General features: G+C 38.4%; 1 protein-coding gene across 1 annotated transcript in view; it reads right to left on the reverse strand.

Annotated features, from left to right (window-relative positions):
- LOC104166514 (protein Dok-7-like) overlaps nt 1-20,460 on the reverse strand; it is a gene marked incomplete at its 5' end in the record, with an annotated part of 48,915 nt that extends 28,455 nt beyond the window's left edge. Inside the window, 3 exons of the mRNA XM_009706468.1 lie at nt 8,906-9,780; nt 12,439-12,546; nt 20,341-20,460. Coding sequence (XP_009704770.1) covers nt 8,906-9,780; nt 12,439-12,546; nt 20,341-20,460 — 1,103 coding nt within the window. The remainder of the gene's footprint in view (nt 1-8,905; nt 9,781-12,438; nt 12,547-20,340) is intronic.
- Between the last annotated feature and the right edge of the window lie 4,732 nt (nt 20,461-25,192).

Raw genomic sequence — 25,192 nt, forward strand, 5'->3', positions numbered from 1 at the left:
ACAGTTCACTTGAAAGGCAAACAACTTTCTGTTTCTCTCACTGCAGCCTGGAAAACATTACATTTATTATAATCTTTAGCACTTGGATACAATTGTCCACATCCAAGTCCTGTAGAAATACCATCCCATCAGTCTTGACAATAGCCTTGGGAAGTAAACATTATCTGAACACAGATTTTATACAGCTAGGTAGACTGAGGTAAGCTGATCAGAGCCACAATAATAAAACGGCAACACAAAATTCCTAGATCAGTCCCAATCTCAAGCTTTTTACCTCTCTTTGCACACCCTGGGATCTCCCTCGTATTTAAAGTGAGGTAGTGCCCAAAACACCATCATCTGCACTTTGCCATCACAAATTCCTGCCAGGAGTCTGCAGTAGACAACTAGTTTGATAGCACAGCATGTAGGATTGTAAAATGCATCCAACACTAAGCCAGGCAGGGCAAGAAGTTTAGTGTGGATTCTTTCTGTATTTCCTGATGTCCAGAGCGATCAACCCCACTCTTCTACTATGGGACAGGGATTGAAATCTCTCTTAGATATCAAAGATCCACTTCTTTCTTTTAACTCACATGCAGTCCAATTCTCTTACGAAGCAAATATTTTAATTACACTGATTTCAGTGGCCCTGCTTTTAAGAGTATCAGAGGAAAGCCTGCTGAAGTCTGCAACAAGGCTTCTGCTGACCTCAGTGGGAAATTTTCATCAGGACTGTACAATTCCATGAGAGGTAAATTTGGCAGTCCCGCCTACTATGTGGACTTCTATAGAATTCCCTTTGTTTTCTTCTCTAGACAAGTTCCCTAGCATTTCAGGAGAAGCATTCATAACTATGCATAAGAAAGCATTACATAAAATCGCAAGGCAACTTTAAAACAGTCCATCCTGAAAACTATTTGGCAAGCACTTCTATACCAGAATGGCTTACCCACATTTTCTAACTCTTCTGCCTATAGGAAGTATTTGTTCTATTCTCAACATATAAATATTCTTCAGTGATTCATCCCTCATATTGGTTTCAGTGTATTTTTTTTGTGGAGCAGCTAATCAACAATTTTCTATTCAGTGGATTTGTTGCCACACTTGCCATTTTCTTGCTAACAAATGCCAAAAATTGCATTACCCATATAAAGATGTTGTTACCATATTACTAAACCTTACTAAGCCAGTATTAGGAAAAAATAATTTGCCCTTTATGAACCAAGTAATACAAGTTGGTACAGGGTTGCACAGTTATATTAGAAACAGTAAGACTTTGCCTACATCACAACCTCTACACAACTGATACCTTAAGGATCTAAACCAATTACAAGTCCATATGGGATATTATCAGCCAGACTGAGAGCATTTCCATAGATATCTTGAAGTAATAAGTATATTGAGCATCTTGAATTACCATCCACTGATAGGTCTTGTCATGGATTGTGGACAAGTTTAAGCACAGTTTGTGTAATTTTGTTGGAACACATTTCATCCTTCTAATTTGCACACTTCCAGTTTGAAGTGGCTCTGTCAAAAACGGTTGGTAGGAAAGGTCACACCCCTACTGAGTATCTATTTTCAGTCCTCCCATCTACTCACAGTGAGCTGCTGTCAACCCTCTGGACATCTCATCCAAATGGTTGCTATCCTACTGACACTCGCCAGTTCCTTCTGAGCCACACAATTACCTTGATATTGGTGACTGTTAATCAAAGCCAAGTATTTTCTGCATAGCCTTCTTTAATTCATGATCTTAAAAATATAATGCTGGTAGACATTACAAACATTTTGCAGAAATGCAAGTCAAGGAATTGAGGGTTTTTTAAAGTAACTTTGTTTATGATCTTGGAGAAGGAGATGAACCACATGGGAATCAAACCTAGGAATCTTAATCCAGGGCTGCCACTGAAGTTACTTGCTTCCCCCTGAGTTCAGTTCCATGTAATCCATGCTTTCCTAATCTCTTTTTGTGGTTTCTTCCTCTACAGGTGAATTCTACTTTCTCCCTTTTAGAAAATTAAGATAGAAAGTGTCTACTAATACTTTATAGGATTCTGTAGAATTTTTCCAGAAAGAAATGGATTTATATTTAGGAAAAAAGACAACAGAAAGACAAAAAGTCTTCCATTTTCCCATTTTAGCCATGTTCCAAGCGATCTGATGAGTCTCTTTACAAGTGGATCAAAACCAAAAACCTCACAAACCCTACGTTCCAAAGCAAGTAATTTTTCCCAGCTTTTATTGTTAGACTCCTCCTCCTTCAAAACATTTCTTGCTCTCTCTTCAGAAAAGCTATTGCTCCCAACAGAGGAAGAAGTAGCCATCAATTGTAGTAATAATAAAAGCTATTATCCAGCTTGACTGTATTTAGGGGAGAAAGTAGATTTTCCAATTTGTTCATTCTGATGGATATAAAAGGTCAATACCATGGTTTATCAATATCTTCACTGGCTCTCTGACAGAAAAGCAACCCAGCAACACTTCTATTTAGTACAGAAGAATTAATTCTGCTCAGCTACATTGTCTACATTCCCTCATGTAGGAAAGATGCTCTCTTCTCTTGACATTATTAACATCATTTCACTTACCAGTGCTTCTGTGGCAGGCACTTCTTTTCCCATTACAGACCATAGGCTATCTGTTCCACTTAGTGCCTGATCCCAAAAAGTGCTGAGAGCTTAATTCTTATTATTCTGAATTCAGATTAGAACTTCTATTCTTAGGATAATTGCTGTGGGGATTCTTTCATGACAGATGGGGAGTAACTTCAGTATTATTTTTTTAGATAAGAGGTATGGCAGCCTCCTATAGGGCCAAAAGCAAGTCAGATCTGCACAGTTCTGGTAGGGTTGGCATGTCTTGTATCTTACTGTGATGTCTCAAATCCAAAGTCATACCTATTAAGTGACCTCCTCCAAGCAAAGCTTTAAAGAACTAGGTCTCTTCTTGATGACTTGGCAGTGAAGCCTATTGAGAAGCAGCATTATAATATTGTAGAAAAGAACAGCGGTAAAATGAGGAGAAAAAAAAAAAACCTTCCCCTGTGAACTGCTGATAAGCAGCATCTCAACACAGTGCATAAGCAGACCCAACAGCACCTTAGTAAAAGGATGAGTTTTAACTCTGTGATAGACTTGGGGCCCTGGCGCAAAACCAAAAAGGAAAACAAAACAAATCAAGCTCTAAGCCTCACACTACACCCACCTGTTTTATGCCCCTTTCCTCTGCCAGTTTCAACTGGAAATCATACTTTTGCTCCAGTCTTTGATTTGCACAGTGCTCTGTGCATTTGTCAGCACAACCAGCTCCAGAAATGACTGCATTTCATTGTCAGGAAGAGCAATGATCATGGATTTCTTCTATTTCAGAAAGATGTTGTGGGGAAATTGGTGTTCTTAAAGATGCCTTTGAATCTGTGAAAAGCCCCCAAAAATAACACTACTTTATTGTAAAAATTTCAGAGCCTTTTACAATAACTGTAACGTAAGTAAAATGCCAGACTCTCAAATTGTTGTTCAGTGCAGCCACCTCATTTAGTGGTGTTACGTTATGTGGTTCCATATATGTTATGGAAGATGCACCTCACTGCAAGTTAATGTATCACAGTGAGGACGTAAAGAAAAACAAATGGAATTAAATCTTAAAAGAAGAGAGCACAAATGCAAGTTTTGTAATTCATGCCAAAAGCCAGTAATATGCAGAATCAATGGTCATCAAAGCATACAAGAGGCTCACAAACACACTGTCACTCAGGTCAATAACACTGACAACTGACTTCCAGATTCCTCTGAGGTGCAAACTGTTCCTGTTACAGTTTTGACAGTGTGTGCATTGCCTTACTGCCCAGAGCTGTGATATTAGAGCAGAAATACAAGTAGAAACAATGCTGCAGAAGATGACAAATGCATCCTTCTCAACCAAGAATTTAGACAGCCTGTAGCTTTTTTGAAGGTGGGAGGAAGCATAAAATGTTACAGCATCACACATCAATACTGTTTAAAAAAAAGATCTTTGAAAAGAGAAGTAAAAGGTGTGTAATTATGAATAATCATGTTCCTATACTTTCAGAGAAAGCAGGGAAATAAACACACTACAAGATAAACACATAAGGTATTCAGTCTCATGGGGAAAGAGGTAATGGCTCTAACAGGAAAAAACAAACTACATTAAAGTTCTATATAACAATATATTGTGATTTCTTTAGTATCTATTTTAATACTACATTAGAAAAGTACCTGATTAAAAGCCAAAAAAAAAAAAAAGGAAAACATTCTTAGTTTCATGGACATGGCAACGTAGTCTGCAGTCTCTATTTCTTGAATCTCACTAGACAAGTTTACACCTTATATGCCTTCTCTTTTACCACTTTCAAAAGCAGCATCTACAATGAAAGGAGACACACCAGCTAAATCCAGGGTTAAGGGTTTTGTAGAGGATTTGGAAGACCAAGGCTATATTCCCAACCCAGTTACAGGCTGTTCATGACCTCAGTTCAATCAGTCCAGGCAAGACCACAAAACAGACCTCAGTGCAAGATGTTCTTTAGAGTTCAAGCCCCTTCTCCGCCTGAGGACATATCAGCCTTGCTTCTCTCTAGGCTTAGTCTCTCCATGGACTACAATGCACAATGGAAACACAGATATTCATAGTAGCTCTAGGTCTACCCAGAGACTCTGCACTCAGAAAAGACTGCATGTGATTAACAAGCCCTGCAAGGACACAGTGCTGCATGATTAAACATACCGAGTAAAGTGCCTGCTCAATGATCACAGTACAGACATGCACATGTCTTCCCTTAAAGCTTTAATGCAAAATAAAGCAGTTTCTACAGAACAGACTAAAAGAGGTAAATTTCCTATCAGCTAATCAAAGCAATCCTCCACTTAAACCAAGACCCACATCCCCCCAGGGCAGGTACGAGATCTCCCTATATTGTGCAGGGAAGGGTTCTTTGCCACTCAGCACTGTGGGTCCCACTACCTGACAAAACGCCTGAACTCTTTTTTGCATTGTGACCACAGCATTCCCATATTTCTGCTTACTACAGATATCCTGGGAGATTCAAAGTTTGAGGCATACAGCTACTGCAGTAGCAGGAACTATACAAATACCTCACAGAGGATCTGAGTAGACTGGCTCCTAATTTGGGACCATTGTCTCCAAGGACGTTTGGGTATTTGTAATGATCAACTAAAGTAGGTGGCTGAATACCAATACAGGATTGATGACAACAGCCACACACAAACTGACACTTTCTTTTCTCTTCTATCATGGCAAGTGAACTACCAAAGCAGTAATCAAGACTCTATTTCTATGTAAGAACTCCCACTGACATAAATATGAGTTTAGGGTGAGCTAGACATACATAAAAGTAATTCCTACTAATAGGCACATTTCAAGCTGTCAACAGTGATTTGAGTATAACACTAAGTAGTGTGAAGAGACAGCCATAATCATTCCATATTAATTCAGCTTGCAAGAAGATGAAGGTCAGGGGACAAAAATCAAAGCAAACCTAAACCAGTACTTGTCAGATGGAAAAGGACAAAACCAGTTGGAAAATAATTTTATTTTTCAGACTTCTAAGAAAATTTACAAACAATGGTGGTGCAAGAAAAAAGACACCCTATAAAAAAGGTTGACATCATTTCTCAAGCTATAGCATCAAGTGAAGTTACAGATCAACAAGCATACAGTGAAATTCTATTATCAAATTAGTATTAGCTAAATAGTTGAAAAATGTAGTAAGTCTAATAATAAATCTCTACAGCTTGCTCAGAAATCCCGTAACAATCCAACATTCTGAGCTTATAAAATACTTACAATACACAAAGACTTCATCTCTGCAATCATCTATAGCACTGAAATCACCTAGGCAAAAATTACATAGCAAAAGCACACCTTGTGAAGTTTGTAAGGAAGGACATCTTGAGCACACTACAATAACATACAACAGAAAGCAAAACACCCTGCATGCTTGCTTATTAATCCCCAATGTCTAATATGAAATACAATATAGAAATAATAGAAGCAATATTTAGCGACTTTCTTCGTGCTGGTTCTATTCTTCATCCAGAGTGAAACAGAAAGGCTTCCTTGCCCTATTTTCTGTTTGAACCTTGGCACTTTCCCAGGGTATGTTCTCCCTATGTTCATCATCATCTTTGTCATTAGTGGAGCAGATGGTTCTTAACCAAGTCAATCCCAATCACAAATGCCACCATGCCTTCCACATATGGACATCTTCATCCTGCAACCTGTCTCCACCTCTTCACAAACTGAACTCCAACACACACAGACAACATGCCCAAATCTAACCTCAATTTGCTAAGGTTTACATACAGGGTAGAAAACAAACCAATGCTTATATCCTTTATTACTGCTGTAGACTTTCCTCTACTCAGGTCACTGACTTTAAATAGTAGGCACTTAAAAACCATCAACACAATTTAATTAACAGCTTAACTTGAAACTGCAAAGGAACTCCAAACACTGGCACACTAAAGCCTTTTGAACATGAATATGAATAAACGTGAAAACCTGGTGTCTTCATTAATCCATAAATCAATTCCTCCTGGCCCTAACTGCATCTTAAACATATTCTGTTCAGAGCACAAGGAACAAGAATTATTTCTTAGTTACAGCATATGGATTTGTGCTTTCACTGTATTCATCACGAGAAAAGTCAAAGACAGTGTCCATTAAATACTGCTAAAATAACTCATCTTGACAGTTCAGGACAAAGTATCAAAAAGGTTATTTTTTCTTTCAAAAGTAAAAACAAACCCATTAATCATTCCATTTAATGAGACTTCTTTCCCAACTGCTTACAAGTGGATAGAAAAAAAAAAGACAAGAAGCAGATGTGCATATCTCATGGTAAAAAAAAGAGTAAGGGGGCTGCATCAGTGTTTCTCTCACTAAATTTGTTTAAATATTGACAATTTCTGAAATTCTCGCTAACTGATATTATTAGGGCAATTAAAAACACCATGAAACCTGACAGCACTTTGCAATAAAAGATGTGGGTGGGTGTGTATGTTGTTAGAGTCAACACGAAGTTAAAGAACAAGTGACATAGATTCAGCCTTTAATGGCTTTGAAGATACACAATGGAATACTCACTTTAAGCTTCCAGTCTGCCACAGACATCCAGGGTAAACTTTGATAAATTCATGTCGAAAATGACAATTCAGATCACCCAGAAACTTTTAGACCATGTGAGCTAATTGTACCTTAACTAATTCTCTCCTCACTGCCTTTAACACAGCCATCTTGGAGCTTTCTGTTCCCACAGCAGAGCCCTTCTAGGAATCAGTCTCGTGCATTTTTCCCAACTTGTAACTACAGGCAGCAGACACAGCAAGCCAACAGCAGATCCCCTGCTGCGCACCCCACTGCCTGCACTGCAGAAAGAAGAGAAGCGGGAGGCTGAGTCTCAGGCCTTTGCATCCAGCCAAGCTTCCAGAATTAGGCTAGAGGGCTAGTGAGGGCCCTTGGTGCAGATGGCTGGCAAGGATGCTGCGGGAAGAACACTGATCTGTACGATCAGTGTAGACACAACCTTCTAAGGCCTGTCACACCAGGGTCTCCCTACCTCCCAAACACTGCAAGTACACGCCAAAGTAACATCCTAGGTGCCGCTACAGAGGCTATGCAAGCGCCTCAGGCAGACAGCATTTTCTAGTTTTCAGACACGTGAAGGCAGTCAATGATGCAAATGCATGAAACACCTCATGAGAAGAAAAGAATCCCTCAAGTTTATAACCTTTTAATTTTTCTTTCATAACTTACTATACACTCAGGCCCTTTTCATAGCATTGATATATGTAATCTCACATGCTCAGTTAAAATGTACACACTTGAATGGCAGAATGTAATTCCTCAAACAAATGCCTCTCTTGCTGAATCCTTACTTCAGATTCCCTAATTTGAGCACTCCCTCTAACCTTCCCAGTCTTTCAACAGCTCACCAAGACAAGCAGCTTTACCTTCTTCTAGTTTAGCAAACACATTCACAAAAAAGTCTTCTCCAGAATGGATAAACACAGATACATTTTCTTCATACAATGTACAATTAATGTATAAAGCTTACTGCCATAAAAAGCCAAGAATTTAGCAGGGTTCAAAAAGAATTTATGAGAATATCAAAGTCATAGTAACAGATACTGGCAAATGTGTTTAGGAAGGCATATGAACCTCCATACTTCAGGGTTTAAGTCTTTATGTGACTGGTGATCAAAAATAATTTTTCCTGCAAATAGACTGTCCTGGTAGTAGACCATTAATGAGTTTTTTGATACTTCCTCTAAAGTACCTGTCATTAGCCAGTTATAATACTGGATTAGTTGATCTGCTACAGATTGCTGTGTTGACTTGACTATTTTCTCTTTCCCCAGTGAGAAGCTTTCCTAATCTGGCTTCTTGTGCAAGACATGCTCAAACTACAATGATAAAGAAAAGAAAAATATCAATAAAATAAAAATATGCACTGTGGTCACCTTAAGAGCAGCACATACTATTTGACCTCCCTTCTTTCTTCTTTTGAAATACCAGCAGCAAGACAGATCCACGTCCTTCATGCTAGATTACTATTATATGACAAATTCAGCCCTCTCAGTGCCTGTAAAGCTTCTATGTCTGTCACTGTAAGCCACTCACATAAACCCAAAGCCAAAATTGGCCAATTTAAAAGTAATAATTGATGGCCTATATTGTTCAGTGTTTTCTTGATCAGGCACAGATTCTGAGGAAACCGTGTGCTAAGCCTCTCGACTTAAGCATAAACAACACAAAAGTTATTACCTGTTCAAATTATAATGAAACAACAGTACTTATGACCTGCAATTTAAGTAATTTTAAATTAATCATGCTATATTAAGTAAGGCTTGTTAGCATCTGCTCAGTGTTAGGTATTTACCTTTAGTCCACCACAGATTGGACAAGCTGAAAAAAGAGCTCTTGTCATCCCAAGGTGGGGTCTATATGTGTCATAGGGGTCAGCTGAGGCCCCACTAGGTGGTGACAACTCACCACTTTTGGAGTCTGATACCTGTCCTTGTGCTTTTGTGTCTGACCACCTCGAAATAAAATCCACATATGTCTCATCACTTGAGTCCTTGCTGCTTTCTGCGGGTAAGGATGAAGGCCTCCCTCTGTCCTGGCTGTGCTCAGGTACCCTCCGTGCTTCCAAGTGTGGTAGCAGCAGTTTTGGGTCACTAGCACCTTGAGGTGACAGGGCCTGGTCCTTGGGTAGCGTGGAATCTGCACTCTTCGGTTGCACATCTTTAGAAGCTGCCTGTAACAAACTCCTGGGTATATCATAAATATGTCTGAGAGAGCTGGGAACCTGATACTCTGATCCCGCACCTCTCTGGGGCTCACTGTGAGGACAAGTACATAAATTCTGATCCGAAGGAAAGTTCAATGGCAAGCTTAGCAATGATCCAAATTCATCACCATGGCAAATGTCCAAGCTGCCAGCATAGGAAGAGAAGCTTCCAGAGTAAGAAGAGTGACTACCAGTAGCTATTCCACTGTCAGAAGAACTCTGACGACCTATTTCCTGTAGCTGTCTGGATCGGAGGGGCTTTGGAGGTGGTTTAGTGGTGCCGCGTGCCCCTTCTGGAAGGGTCTTTTCTTCCCCAAGATGAATGCCCTTTGCAGCTGCCAGTCCGTGACTCTCTTGAGAGGTGCTAGCTGAAGACTGTTCAGGCCAAATTGTCAATCTGCTCCCAACACTAACATCTGAATGGCTGGTATCTGAAGACGAGCTGGAAAGACTTCTGTCATCTCCTAGAAAAGAAGAAAACACATCAATCTGTTTAAAACATAATCAACAGACTGAAGCATGGTAAGTATGTACAAACAGAAAGGACTCTGAGATTCCATCTGCTTTTTGTAAGGGGAACTTCTGTCAGAAAGCCAGAATTCCTGCAATAATTCCTAGTCCCATGGGAAAAATAAAATGCAAATAGTATGTTACCTTGCCATAACCCTATCACATTCTGGAACATAATCCATTCGGAGCTAAATTGTTAGAGTTTATGCACCAAGTTCTTCCCTTTTCAACCATATTGTACTACTGTACAGTTAATTGGTTTTATTTTAGATACTTCTCAGGGAATAGTCACAAAGTCCCATGCTCAGAATAGCTGAGGATGCTCCGAAGAAAACCTTGTTACTGTAACCCAAAGCCATATAAGACATTTCCATGTTTCTATTTTATCTGAATCAACCAAATTATTATCTTATTTGGACTTTTTTCCTCTATTTAAATCTTTTGTGAATGACATCAAAGTGAATATTAAAGAGACCACAAAACCAGAATCAAATGAAAGACTGTCCTGTTCTCTCCTCTGAGCTTTCCTACACTGTACTTCTCCATAATATCCATACCAAAATGCAACCATACATCACTGCAACAAACAAAAATGAGAATACTCCTATTATAAAAATGTTTACATATCTATATACAAAAAGATCTTCCATGATTCATTTATGCACATATTGCAGGATTATTTTTTTTTTCCTCACTGATACTTGCAAGGACACTTTTACTGCTATCCAAGACAGAATATGGAAGAAAAAAATTAAACATTGGCATGAAAGGGCATAAGGACAAAACACAAACATCACACAAACACATACACAAAAACAAAACACACACTTTCTTGTAGCGACACACATTTCACAATGTTATTTTCTTCCTTTTTTAATAAAACCAATGTGAAAACAAAAAGCTGACAGCAGGATCATTTTGTAGGTATTAATTTTAATCAATTTTATTAATTTTAAACCTTAGGCAATAAGTTGCCAGATGGGGTAGAAAGGGGAAGGATCCACTGCAAATCGTGACCTGAGGTTCTGCTGTTACTAGGCTATTTCTATTCCCAGTTGTTGAGGGAAATGGTCAGAACAATTCTCCCGCTCTTCATGGAATAATTCTTGATATATATACTACCATGAAATAGCAGTGTCTATCCCCTGAAATCTAATTCTTTCTTTTCCCCCAGTGCCCATTGCATGACACTGGCTTGTGACCCCTGCATAAGTGTAACTCCTGAGATTAAATTATACAGCTGTCTAGACAGAAGGCATGAATTACAAAAATATTAGTGTAGTTCTCAGCAACATGCCCAGAAGTGGAAATACACTTGTTAAATAAAAGCTATTGTGCTTACAAAAACATCTATTCTTATTTTAAAAATAACGTTGTTGAATTGATTTGAAATCACTTCTCCTCGATAAATATTTTAGGAACTTTAGAATTCTGGAAGGGAAGCCCTCCCATAGTCGTGAAGAAAATGCTCTAACTATACAGAGCTACACGCTCTCCAAGGCAGTGACAGAGCCTAGATCTCCAGATTCAGGCAAACGTCCTCCCACCAAACCTACAGTCTTGTTGTTATAGTATTTCCTATAAACACAAATATTTAATTTTCCAATGCAAGAGTCAAATAACAGAATATGAAAATCTTACTCTAGGATTCCTCATTCTCTGAGGATTATGACATTCTTGGGAGAATAAGGTCATAAATTCAAGTAATCTCAAGCAGAGAATGTATATGAAGTTGGGCCACATTTTCTAACCAGAGTGACAGGATAAAAAACAGGCATGTTTCTCTATCAAGTCTCACTTGTTTTCCATCAATCTAGTTAAGTCTAGTAGCTATATGCTAAGAAAAACCTCAGGAAGTCTCAGTGGAATTTAGTCACAAACCACATCACTCAGCAGTGTCAAGACTAAAGTAGCCATGGACATGTAGAGAAGCACATAATTAAGCTCCTGAGAATCTTCACAGGGCCAATTTTAGGCTTCTAGGCTTTCGAGTCAACAGCAAAGCAGATGTTTTGAGGATCTAACTTCTGCTATTAAACAATTCAAATGGCAGGTCAGGGCATAGGCCCTTTTACAAATCCAGTGCTAGACACCAATTCTACCTTGATACATAAGCAACTCCAGAAGCGGACATGCACAGATAGCACCACAAAGAGCAAGAATAATAACACTTAGAATCAAAGCACAGGAGTCAGGTTTTACTACAAAAACCTGCTGTAAGCCTGATATGTGAACTATAGAAGTCAGTCCATCTCACAGGCTGGACTGACTCAAATACTTCAGCAGGTATCAAACTCGATGCAGACAGTTCTTTTGAAGTTGCACATTCACAAAGTCAGTAGGATTCAGCATACTAAAGGATTCTCCTGTATTAATAGTGTTTGATCCAAAACTCACTCTGATCCATTGAGAAACTCCAATCTACATCAATGGACTTGAGACAATGCTGTTAAAGAACTGCCTCACAGGGAACAGCAGCCAAATCAAGTATCTTGACCATTTCGCTATTATTTTTCTTTTAAGCTCAGCATCTTATAGTTATATACATATGCTCATTTCTAAAGCCTGGGAAGGAAGGAACACCATTTATTTTTATTAAAGATATTTCTTACCTCCACTGCCCTGGCGACTTGTATGGGACAACAAGCTCAAGCGCTTTTCTAATTGCAAAGCTTCATGAGCCAATCTTTCTTCTGAATAGGCTGGATTTGTACTTGGATCTTTAAAAAGAAACAAAAAATAAATAAATAAAAAAGAAGAAACATGGAAAATATATAAAAAGAAGAGAAGGAAAAAAAAGACATATTCTTATGTTAGATAAGAATGTTAGATATTCTTATGTTTGATCTTCTACTACAGGAAGGGAAAATGCTGACTGAAAAATTTATGGGACAATCTGCCTTCAAGCACATTCTGGACAAATGCTACATAACAACTGTCAAAGACTTTCAGAGATTATACCCAGTGTCTGTAACAGTTACCACCAGAGATAGAATCCTGAAGAGCACAGCACTGAAGGGCAATAGCTACAGAGATAATTAGCATCCAGCAGGTCTAGAGGAGTTAAAAACTAGTATGCGACCTGTAAAATGTGTCCTGACTTCACTGAACTCACTGGGAATTTTATCATTGATGAAGACCAAATTTTTCATCCTACAAATTTACAAATCTACATCATAAACTCAGAGTCATAATGATTAAAATTATTTGATACCTTCCAATCGAGATCACGTATTTACAAAGACATTGCTTTCAAGTTTGATGTTCAGAAGGTCATTAAGTTCAGAAACCAGAGATTAAATAAGCAACCTGGTGGCTCTCTGTCTTCATCTTTAATACAAGACAAGTTAGAATGGTAAAAACCACTCCTAAAATGTACTATTGGGGATTTTCCCCATACATTTTAGTGAGTTTGCCATTCCAGCTGAAATTACTTCACTGAAGAAGGCTCATTCTATTCCAATAGAAAAAGACCAAAAGTTATATGGAATGTGGAAGAACTTTCATCAGTAAAACAGGCCAGTTTCCTCTAAACCATTTTGTTTCCAGCCAGGCACAACAAGAAAACCAGATGTTGGAAGTAATCATAACCATTATCCCAAGAGAAATCTTACAGATTTCTTCAAACAGCACTGACAAGTGTGTCACGTTCTGCAGTTGCAAAGGATATGGTCTGCTAACTTGTTCATCATCGGAAGTTTCAGTAGCTCTTATTAATTACATAGGGGATGTAATTAATGACAGATAAAACAGATTAGTTTCCTTACAACTGCTGCTCTTGTATATATGACCAACTGGGTAGCACTAGCATACCACAAAAACATTAAATCATTGAATCAATTAACAAGAGTGAAAAAAGGACAAAAAGGGCTATACATTGCTGTGGTTGAGTTAGTAAGATAAAAAACAGTTGAAACTATGAAAGAAAAATTTCATTTTCATCCCAGGTCTTTCAGTTTTAAAAGACATGGGTTTGATGTTGTCAACACAGCAGTCAAAGCAAGCTCACAATCAGGGGAAGGAGCATTGCCAGGTAAGCTGAAGCTCCATGGTAGTCCCTACATCGTTAACTACCTGAGAAACAAGCTGCCACATTTCTCCTCCCTAACCATATTCACTTTCTGATCTGTCCTGGATAGAACCGAATGCATCACAGGAACAGAATTGACAATGCTGAACTTTCTTTCCCACATAAAGGTGGTTTCCATCTTTCCATCTTAGCAGTCTGCAATCTGGATAAGATTCACAGAACAAGCCAGACACACATATTCCTCCTGTAACAGCCTATGTTGGAAATCAAAGACATTCTAACAGGACAAGGCAATCATGCCTGCGACAAACAGGGTCTGTGACTTCTGTGTCTCCCAGCTCAAACAGCGCTTGATGTCAGTGTCTGACCTTCCAAACTTAACTTTAAGAACAGAAAAGAGGTCTGTTTGATGTGGATTATTTTGTTAGGTCTCCATTCCTATTTCCCCTGAAATACAACTCATATTAAACGTTGACTAGTTCAAACCTGTGTAACTACTCACTCAGATGAAACCCCCAATGCTTCCATATGGACCTCTGCCAAAGGCAAATACAAGATTTGGCCACCAGTACCTATGGTGCAAGCCAGACAGGTCTATGCAAGGATCTGCTCAGTGGCATACAGCATTACAGGCTGCTGCTTGAATCTATTTTTGAATGTCCTCTCCTCCAGTTACTCTGCTGTATCTAGTTAAATGCCCTGATGTCCAAAAAGGTTCAACAAAGATGTTCTACAAGCACCTTGAGTATAAAGTTGGCATAACAGATCAGCAAATTAGTCAAACCAAGATGCAACAGACACTAACTCTTCCCACAGCAAAGAACTGTCAGTAGGAAAGATCCTTCCACTTTCCTCAGAATATGATTACTTGATAAATACAGATTTTCCAAACGTTACTAGGGCACATACACAACTATTAGTTTTTTAGTAACTTACATCCCTCTTACAGACAGCAAAAGATTTAATTTTCTTTAAAAAAAATGGTCAAACAACTGTTCTTGCAAAAATGGCCTATAATAAAATACAAGATGGGGAGGTAGGAGGGAAGTTGAAGCAAATCAGTATGTTTGCATTTCACATGTCCAATTGCTTCTAGAAGCCAAACTCCCTGTCAGCTACACAGTTACAGAACGCAACAGGTTTCACCCAACAACACGAAATCTCTAGGCATACTGTCTGTCGAACAGGACTGACAATTTTTTGGTTAAACTTCCCCTTAAGGATTCACTATATATAAAAGCTTAGTATAAAATTAGGTTCATAGTTATGTGCTGCGACCTCTCATTGCAGAGTTTTGTGGAAGATTGATTAGAAGAACCCCTCCTCAGCAAGTACTAGGAAATATCTAGAGAAACACCTTCAAAACCTGCCAAACATATCTAGACTTTAAGTCTTAGGCAGATATTAAAAATAATTGTTTATCAGTCTTATTGAAGTCTTTGTTTTGCCTTTGACCTTCTCTGCTAATAAGCAAGACTTCTATAGAAAACACACACAGTACTATTCCCCAGAAGCAGCAGATTCTTATACCAGTATTTTTGGTTACAGACTACCAAGCACTAATCAGGAGGTTTTGCTAGGAGATCAGACTAAAGATTGAAGTCACTGACAGCCACCTTTTAGAGACCAGTCCTTACTGAATGGCATAACCTATGACTTCCTGTCATAGGAGTGCAGAAATATGGCCTAAAAAAAATGATAAAAACAAGGACTTTTTCAATAGTAAAGCTGGATTGGTGGCATCATGCTATACCTTGTGTGTGCACAATACAAAGCTTCTAAATAACTGTGTAGTAATTTGCCATGTTACTAACTCAGGAGGACAGAAGCAGCATGACCAGTTCTGAGACAGCTGTCCAAAGAAGTTCAGAGAGCTTCTGCCCACACAACATCCTACAGTAGCTCCAACAACTCTAAGCGCAATTAGTACCTTCATTTTCCAAACTCTTAACAAATGTATCCTATAACATAATTTAGTCCCATGGAATCTAGGCAGTTAGATGCACTCAGGTCCTTCAATTAAGAAAGTGTTTTATCCTTTTCCAAACAAAAATGGATCCCTTGCTATGAAGAAAAATCTTTCGGGTGAAGCAATCATTGAAATCTTCTTAAATGCTGCTTTGGGGTAAAGGGGAAGAATTACATCAAATTTGGCTGGACTAAAAATGCCTCTGATGGAGATTTTATTTTTATATTACATTGGTGGGTATTCATTAAAGCCACGTCAGCTGCTCATCATGGGAGATTTCGAATATTTTGGTAACATACAAATAAAGTGTCACAGTAATTCAATGCTCCAGGGTTGTTCAGTAAGCACCTGTCAGGAAAAAATGTATTGTATCAAGTTAAGTCAGCAGCTACCTAAGATATGCTTGATTATATGCATCTTTAAAATGCAACATTGGTTAATTACGTCATTAAACAAAGTTAGATAAGTTAGGCTGAACATCTCTCCTTTCTTCCTTTGGAACTGTAGGCACATTTGCAAATCAGGCCTGGACCCTCACCTTCATGCTAACATCTCCACACCTTGTAAGATGTCTGGAGGAATGAAAAGATGTCCTAAAAGTTTGAGGAGGATCCACTTGGTACAGATACTGCAGAAGGCAGCCACAGAGCTGTCTTGCAATGGCCAAAGGTGTATCAAGCTTCAACAAAAAGAAAGAGCATCAGATAGATCCTCAGCAAGCAGCACTGCACACTCTCCAGTCAGTCACAAAGCAGCCTGAAAAAGCTTCCAAAATTAAAAGAGAGCATCAAGACTATCAACATTACACTTGCGGTCTTTCCAGCCTGCGGGACTAGACTGCCCCTTAGCCTTAGACAGATTCAGAGAGTACTGACTGCTCACTGATCAAAGATATCACTGATCAGCTGTTGGGCCTTTGCTGTGTTCATGTTTGGCATTCAACATGAATCTTGCTAGTGAAAAGAAGGAATGCAACGCACACTTGATAAACAAACATTTCTCAAATAATATGCATGCAAATTCAGTATAGATTACAAACCATGCAATCGGTGATTCATTACTGTGTCAATACCTAGACTTCTGTCAAGACAAGAATATAAAATTCTCTGTTTTCTAAATATCTTCTCAAGAAAAAAAAAGAAGAAAAAAGAGACTATGCAAGTAGCCAATTACAGCAATTATCTTCCAACTCGTAGCTGGGGAAAACAAGCCATCCAAAGACATCCTGTCACTCATTTGAGTCCTTTATTTAAAACGCTACACCGCCTAAAAAAATCTACAGATACCTACACTACCTTTGCATTCCCACTCAATGCCATATGTCTTAAATTTGAAACCTGATCATGCAGCCTTTAACAAATCAAAATGTCCAATCTGCTAATGGAGTTACCAATAGGAGCATTTTGGTACAATTTGGCAGAATTAATGGACTCCCAAAATAAGTATCACACAGTAGTAAACAGTAAAACATCTAATGTTCTTTTCCTTTTCCATTTTTCCATTTTGGATGTACACATAATAGAATTATTTTTATCATGAGAATATTCATATTCATTTGACACCCATTTCCAAAAAGTCACAGAATAATTCAGGTTGGAAGGGATCTCAGGAGTTCTTTAGTCTAACCTGCTGCTCAAAGCAGGTCAGCTATGAGAGATTAGACTAAATTTTGATACCTTGCAATGGTCAGTCAAGTTTATGAGTTCCACTGCACAGCATTTTCCGGACATATTTTATAGATAATGTAATAAAATACATACAATAATCATTTACCTATGTTACAAGAACCCCAAGCTTTTAAGGAAGTAAGGTATATTTTTTAAAACTACAATCCTGAAAAGATGTGAATATTGTACTTGAGCAAATATCCCTTGCACATGTAGTTTACAAACTCCTTTTGGGTACTGGGCATTTTACCTTTGTTTAAAGAATCACTACGGCAAGTAAAAGTAAGAAAACTGATCATTTTCTAGTCCTCTTCAAATCAGTCTCTATAGTTTCCTATTAATTTTATGCTAATGCTTAAATATTTCAGCACTCCATTTCTACCTGAATCCACTGGCTTCGTTCATTACCCTTTTTCTAAAGGCAGACTAAGCAGATGTTGACTGCATAACGTCTCTAGACTATATTTGTTCTGGGGGCGTTGGTGTCCAAGAACACTGTCAATGTGACATTTTTTCACCACATTACATTCTTCTCTCTGTACAGTTGCCCTTTGTGTGTTTTCCTTTCTTGAAAATACCTAAGAGTTATTCAAGTATATTTTAAGTTTAGATTGGAAAGGTACAGGCAACTAGAAGAAGCCAAATTCAAATAGCAAACTGTGGAGAGAAGGCTGCTTCCGATAAAGGCTTTTAAATTACACAAAAGCAGAACATTGCATATATAAAGCACAGTTAAGGGCGTGTAGCATTCTGCACTGCAGCAAATATGAACAACATTGACTAGATGTTTCTTGGTAGAATCCCCAATCCAGAAGTTCTGATCTAGTTACCTGAGGTGTACAGATGATTAATCTATTTAATAACTAACCCTTTTGAAAGGTTGGGTGAATTTCAATACTCTTGCCAGAAACAGTATGCAGCTGGCAGAGGCTTGACCTTTTCAAGCAATACAGTACATTCTGTGTAACAGCATACTTGATAAGGAAAACAAGTTTATGGATGAATCACTACTATTGTATATGTGCATCTGCCTTAAACAGGTCTGTGCAAGCTTCTGCATGGGATAGTAAATGAAGGAGAATATAAAAAATAAAAATTTTTCTATGAAGGGATGTGTACATAAGGGGTGACAACAAACTGGAAGAGACAAGCGTAAAGATACAGGGAAATGTAAGTTAGAGGGGTCAAAGTAGCTTGGAAAAGGGCTGCAGAGAAGTCTGCAAGAACATGAGCACAGTTCCCTACAGAACACTGCTCCTGTCTAGGGAAACAAGGTGAAATCAAGTGGCTAAGTACATCTTCACCTCATTTTAGCAGCAAATCCATGAAGCATAGAAGTCAAATTAAAAAGACCTCAGAAAGAGGTCTTCCCTTACAAAAACCACCAAATCATCCCCATAATATTCCACATCCCCTTTATGCACTTCAGTGAGGTCACAGCTCTTGAAGGAGGGAAGGGAACATGGTATGTGGCTATGTATAACAACCCACAAATGCCAGAGTTGATAACTAAGATGCGAAAGCAGATTTACTTCTACATGCCTCTTAAAAAAAAAAAAAAAAAAAAAAGATTTTTCAAAGAACGTGCCTTATAAAATTAAAAAAAAATTTTAAAAAAAGACAACAGAATAGTTGTTTGTAGGCTTCATTTTTCTCAACATAAATTTTTGTTAAATGAAAGATTTAGGAGTTGTATAAGTGCAATAGTTTTAGATATGCAGAAAAATATGTGTTCAATAGCAAAGCTTCAAGTATTGGCACAGTTTTTTGGGTTTCTGCTGTTTGTAGTTGTTTGGGTTTTTTTAACAATCCACTTAGTCGAATGCAAATACAGATCATCATATAAGAAGAATAATGTTTTATTGCCCACTATTCTGCTTGATTATTTCATTTATTTCAGTGTTACAACTATGGGAAAGTAGAGATGAACTGAGCCTTGTGTCTACTGCATTTACCTTAAGTTTTCATAATTTATTTTCACAAGTTTCGCATCCAGATCTTATCTTTTCCATGACATTTCCTTCCTGCAATTATCTTAATCTTATAACAGCAATAAAACTCTAACAAACACCTATTAACTGCCTAACACTTAAACAGAAACTCTAAGTATTTTCCACAAATCCCGCCTCATCCTTCAGCATTCTTGCAGCCTGTTTCCACTACATCCCACTGCCAATTCACAGATATTTTTCGGCAATCTCATTTCCACACTCTTGCCCTGTTTGGCACAGTCATTCCAACTCAGTATTACATTTCTTCATCTGCTAAAGTCAAAAGGCAACAGGGCTTACCATGGTGCCATCTGATTTCCTTCCTGAACACCACAGCACACGCAGCATTTACCATGAAATAGGAAAACTAATTTAATCCTTACGCATCAGAAAAGAAGCTCAAGCTGCAAAACTGAAATGTGATGTGGAGGCTTGACAAAGTTTTCTAAGGTTGGCAAGACTTAGAACTAAGTGTTTTGGATGAACTCAAAATGCCCCAGAAGTTAGTTTTCCATTAAACTATCAAAATAGTAATGCAGACATGGATCCAAGTTGAACTGTGCAAGTTTAAAACTAAAGGTTAGAGTTCCTTTCAGTTCAAATTGCTATATTTTAGTACTGTTAAATAAGAGAAGGTTGAAGTTAGCAGTATCACCAGAAATATGAATGAACCAGAGCAGCAGGGGAAAACTGGGTACATTCAACTGATAAATCTGTACTGTGACATTTCAGAATGAAAATGACTTTGCACTTTCTACACCCTTAGTGTCTGCAAGCTGTTCTTACAATCACAGCAACAAGTGCTAGACATCGCAAGTTCCTACTTTGCTTGGTTACTCTATACTTCCTATATTAACCTGGTAGGACTGGACGCAAACCAAAGGGGCCTTTCGTCGGGGAGATGCCACGGACGATACAGTCGAACAGAAAGCTGATCTGCTCTCCTTCAGCACAAGAAAGGAAAAAAACACCAGCCCCTGCAAGAAAGCACAACATAAATATGTGGTTTTTACCTGGATACATTAGAAATATATTTAGCTGAAGCTATTTATAATATAGCAATCAAAACAGTATTAAGTGCAAGCCACAAAAAGAAATCAACAAGACATGTTGTCCAGAGACAAGAAATAAAAAGAAAAAATTCAGGTCAGCACAGACACACTATAAACTCAATAGCTACCTATTCATTTATGCTAATTTTCTGAGATTCAGGCACTTAGAGCAATGCCAAAATACAAGTCATAGTCTTAACAGTTGTCTGGGTCTTTTATTCTTATTTACCCCTAAAGCTTTGTAGATCAAATCTTAGCTATGCAAGTGTCAGGGAAACTTAAAGCCTCTTCATCAAAATGAAGCAAGTTAATTCCACTTTTACCCAATTTTAACCAAGAGCAGCTTTTTATTTCCCAATGAACTAGGATTTGGTTATGTCGCTGGATTATAGTATAAATTTTCCTAGACTAAGTCCTATGTGTCTATTATTAACAGAACGTAACACAACTCCACAGGTTGTCATCAGATCTTTACCCTTTGCTCTATTCTGATATTTTGCTTTCCATTCATTAAGAATAGCCCCAAGCAAAATTAGAATGAGAATCACTAAATAAACAAACAAGCTCTGAGTTGCATGGCATATGGCTACATGGACAACAAACAAGAGTAGAAGTGATCCACAGAACATTTTGAGAATTGTCAGTCCAAATATTACTCACATCAGGAAAAAAAAAAAAGACCTTAAAACATCAGGCAAAAGAACACCTCAGTAACCAGTGGATTCAGGAAAAAAAATACAATAACCAGACACAAAAGGAAATCAAATTAGTATATAGGCCTTGAAGAAGTGCTGCCAGTTCACCAGAGCCATGCACATTAGAAAACCACAATACCAAATCTTAGACTGGCAGTAGAGTTTTGCATACTACTTTCCAAGGGACTTGGGCCCCTAATCTGGACACAGGTTTGACTTTTGCATGTCTCTAGCCAATTCTGAGTTGCACACATACTTTGATAATTTTACTCAAAGCAGCAGAGCTGGTCACGACCAGAATGTCTGCATCCCCATCACCTTCCACATGTACACCCTGTCATATTCAACAGAATATTCGCATTTCACTTAAGCAACAGATACACTTTTGACTGCTTGACAAAGGGCTATGGGATTCAAACAAAGAGGATAATAAAGAGTGGACCACAAACCAAATTAATTATTTTAGTAAATTGGATACAGCCAGGAAGCAGTAAACTGACCACTCCAGAAAAAACATATTCTGGTCCACACTCTTTTGTCATTATCAGTTTATGTCACATCTAAGTCCTTGCCTGCTCTGCTTAAATCTATTCAAGACAACATTGTTAGCAGCATCTTTGTAACATGATTTGTCACTCCACCACATTTGTTCCTCTTCAGATCTTACTGATCAAAATGTCTTCAGCCAAAGAAATAGAAATCCTGTTCCTGGCACAGTTGATTTCATTTGGTGAACTGTTATAAGTTCAACTGGAATTAGAATTCACTTGCTGGTAGAAGTTAAATTTATACTTAAGGGCTGGCTTGCCAATCATTTCTAGAATACAAGGTCTCAAATGTATTACTTGAGACTCAGGACAGACAAATACTAAAACACTAAGCTATGTTTAAGCAACTGAAAAGATGAACACACACTAGCTCATGAAACATAAATCAGAGTAAAGTCTACTTAACTCTCTACTTCTGTGGTATTGTTTTCTATTATTGTTTTTAAAAACAAGTTTGTCCCACATTTCCTCACAGCACATATACACACCCTGGCTTCAGGATCAAAGACCATCTAGGAGAATACAGCACTAATCACACAGTCTGACAGGTATGAAAGTTTCTGGTGGCGATTCACTGACAGTCTTGTCCCATTTCACTTCCCCAAAAGATACCAAAGAGTCAGAGAACACTGTACTAGAAAAAGCTGGATGACAAGTATGTATTCAGGAATGATTTGAAATTCAGCTCTTCCTTTGAACTGCCTTGTCCTCCCCCCCGCAGAGTAGAGGGAGTCTAGGGAAATCAGTTTGCCTAATCTTAGATAGTGTGACTCTTCCTCCATGAATCCCACCGATGCCAGAAGCCATGCCTTTCTTGAGGGAGCAGGGCAGCACAAGGCTTTGCTGGACTCTGAACACGTGACCTTCCCATCCCATGCACAATAAGCAAGCAGGATATAGAGAGAGCATAACAAAGGACATTCATATCTCAAGCACAGTGACATACCATGTGGCTTGATAATTCAGCAGAATCCTACACATCCACGTTGCCATTCAGGAAAAGAAGATCCTCAAATATTTCTGTACATAAAGAGTACATCTGGGCCACCTTGTTCTTTTATGACTATTGTCAAGAGTCTTACTTAAATTCTAAGAGGCTCTACAAGCCTGTGACTTCAATAGAAACAAAAAAGTAAATGTGTGCATGCAAGCTGGATGATTTCTGCAAAGAACTATCACACATCAGAAATACCAAAAATAAATGTGATAGTCTTTATATAACTAGTGCAAACAGCGTATGCACATGTGCCTGTGGATACAAATCCAGTACACACATATGTGTAAAATATTTCTTTGTAGATTCTATTATTCACATGATCACCATAATCACTGATCGACTCTCACAGGAAATGTTTTTCTTTCTTATTTTGCTAGGTAGAACTAGATTGCAAGGGAAGGAAGAAGTCTCGAGGTGCTTGCAAAAGACATTAGGTGAGATGTATGAATAGGTAAAGCTTAACTAAGTTCTGTTTTAAAAGCATACATAAAAGCCAGCAATTACATTTCTTTCCTGCTTCTTGAGAAAGCCAAGAAATTCACTACTAGAAATTACACGTCTCAGTCATGTGTTGGAACAGATTTGGTGCACAAGCATTTGGAAGCAGAGGAATATGTGGTATGCATCACTGTAATACCATGCAGCTGTTTACTAGACTGAAGAGCTCGCTCGCTCACTCTCTCCATGGGGTGAGAGACTTGGTGAAAAGCAGCCTGCACCACTTGCACAAAGCTGAAACACTAAGCCAACTGAAACACTAAGCCAGTCCTCTGTGGCAGTTAGCAGTAAAGGATTGTACAGTCTCCCAAACTTTCAAGAGAAGCTGCCAATTTCATAAAACTTCCAAGTATTATTAAATCTTGCTAATGCTTGATTTTAATTCATTATATTAAAAAAGCAAACCCATGGACAAACACATGCTCAAAATGCACAATAACCAAAAATAACTTAAATCTCTGTACTGCATGTGAAAACAGGGAGGAAGAGTCAGTTCCTTCCCATGAATTATTGCTCCTAACAGGTGCCAGACAATGCTAGAGCCTGAAGTCTTTTAGCTACAGGACAGGTACAAACCATGACAGTTCAGTTCATGGCAATTATCATGTTGTCCAACCAGTATGTCTCAGTCGCAGCCTTGAACAGCCCCTTTAGAAAGTATCTCAGGCTGCATGGCTCAGGCTGCTCTTCTCTCTGGTGAGAATGACAATGGATGTTCCTATTATTGCCAACTAAGACACAGCCATGACTACTAAAAAGAAGGTAAGAATGTTTGTTGTTCGCAGTAGGCCTAAGTAGGAGACAGCAACAGAACAATATCTGCAAGTAAACAGAAGTTTTAATCTACACAACCCAGAATCCCTCAAGAAATTCCAGATATTGCCCCAGTTCAACCACCTCTACTGCTTCCAATTTTCAAATAAATTCCCATTTGTTATAGGGCTCCTCCACTCTTCCTTTGACCCTTCCAGATATGCTGGAAGCCACTTCACTATTTCAGAATTATTTTTAAGAGCCACTTGCAGAAGTCTTAGAAAGAAAGAAGCATCGCATTTCATCAAAACGATCACAGAAATACCCCTGTTTATCCTGCTGCTAGCAGCAGCAGTATCATTTGATCTTTCAAAGCGCACTAAGGGTCCTACAAGTTCCTCTATTCTAGGAGACGCTGATAGAAAACATGAGGCAAACTGGGCTCTGGAAGCTAATCCTGAAGTACTTGAACACTGGAGAGCCTGAATTCTCACAGTGTTAACGTGTCCTTTTACTACCCTACTTGAATTTTTTCACACTGATCTCCAAGTAAAGATGGTCTTGGGAAGTGGTCATTTTAATCAGTGCACACTAATTTAGCTAGCAATTTAGGAAGGTGAGAGGCTCCTTTTTTTCCAGCCTGTTCCTCTAAGTAAACCTGTCAATTGACTCCAAGGCCTGGATGCCTTGTTTTTTTGCGAATGGCATGTGTGATTGAGCTTCAGCTACAGAGAGGTGGGGGCAGGGGGAGCCAAATTTTGCCATAGAGATGAACTTATTTGCAGCTTCAGGTAAAGGGCTGGTAAAGGGAAAGACCATCTTTTCTGTTAAGAATAACCAGTATTATATTTTTATTTAGGCCCTATTTACAAAAAGCATTTTCTTCTAGTGGTGGTATTAAAACAAATATTTAGACTAAACACATATTTAAATGCTGTTATGCTTACAGATATGTCTAAGCGCTCAGTTAAGGCCATCAGCTCCTTTAAAAAGATAAGCTTAAACTCATCATGTAAAGAGTTTCTCACCATGGCAGGCTATTTTATACTAAAATTAATATGCTGTTCTTCCCTTTGACTGCACACATGCAGGGGAAGAGGCAAAAACATCCTTTCATGGCAACTGAAGGTTCTCAGCTATCAAGACAGACATATCTTCATTAAAAA

The sequence above is a fragment of the Cariama cristata genome, unplaced genomic scaffold (genome assembly GCF_000690535.1).
Source record: "Cariama cristata isolate BGI_N322 unplaced genomic scaffold, ASM69053v1 scaffold6308, whole genome shotgun sequence".
In the NCBI taxonomy this organism is placed as follows: domain Eukaryota; kingdom Metazoa; phylum Chordata; class Aves; order Cariamiformes; family Cariamidae; genus Cariama; species Cariama cristata.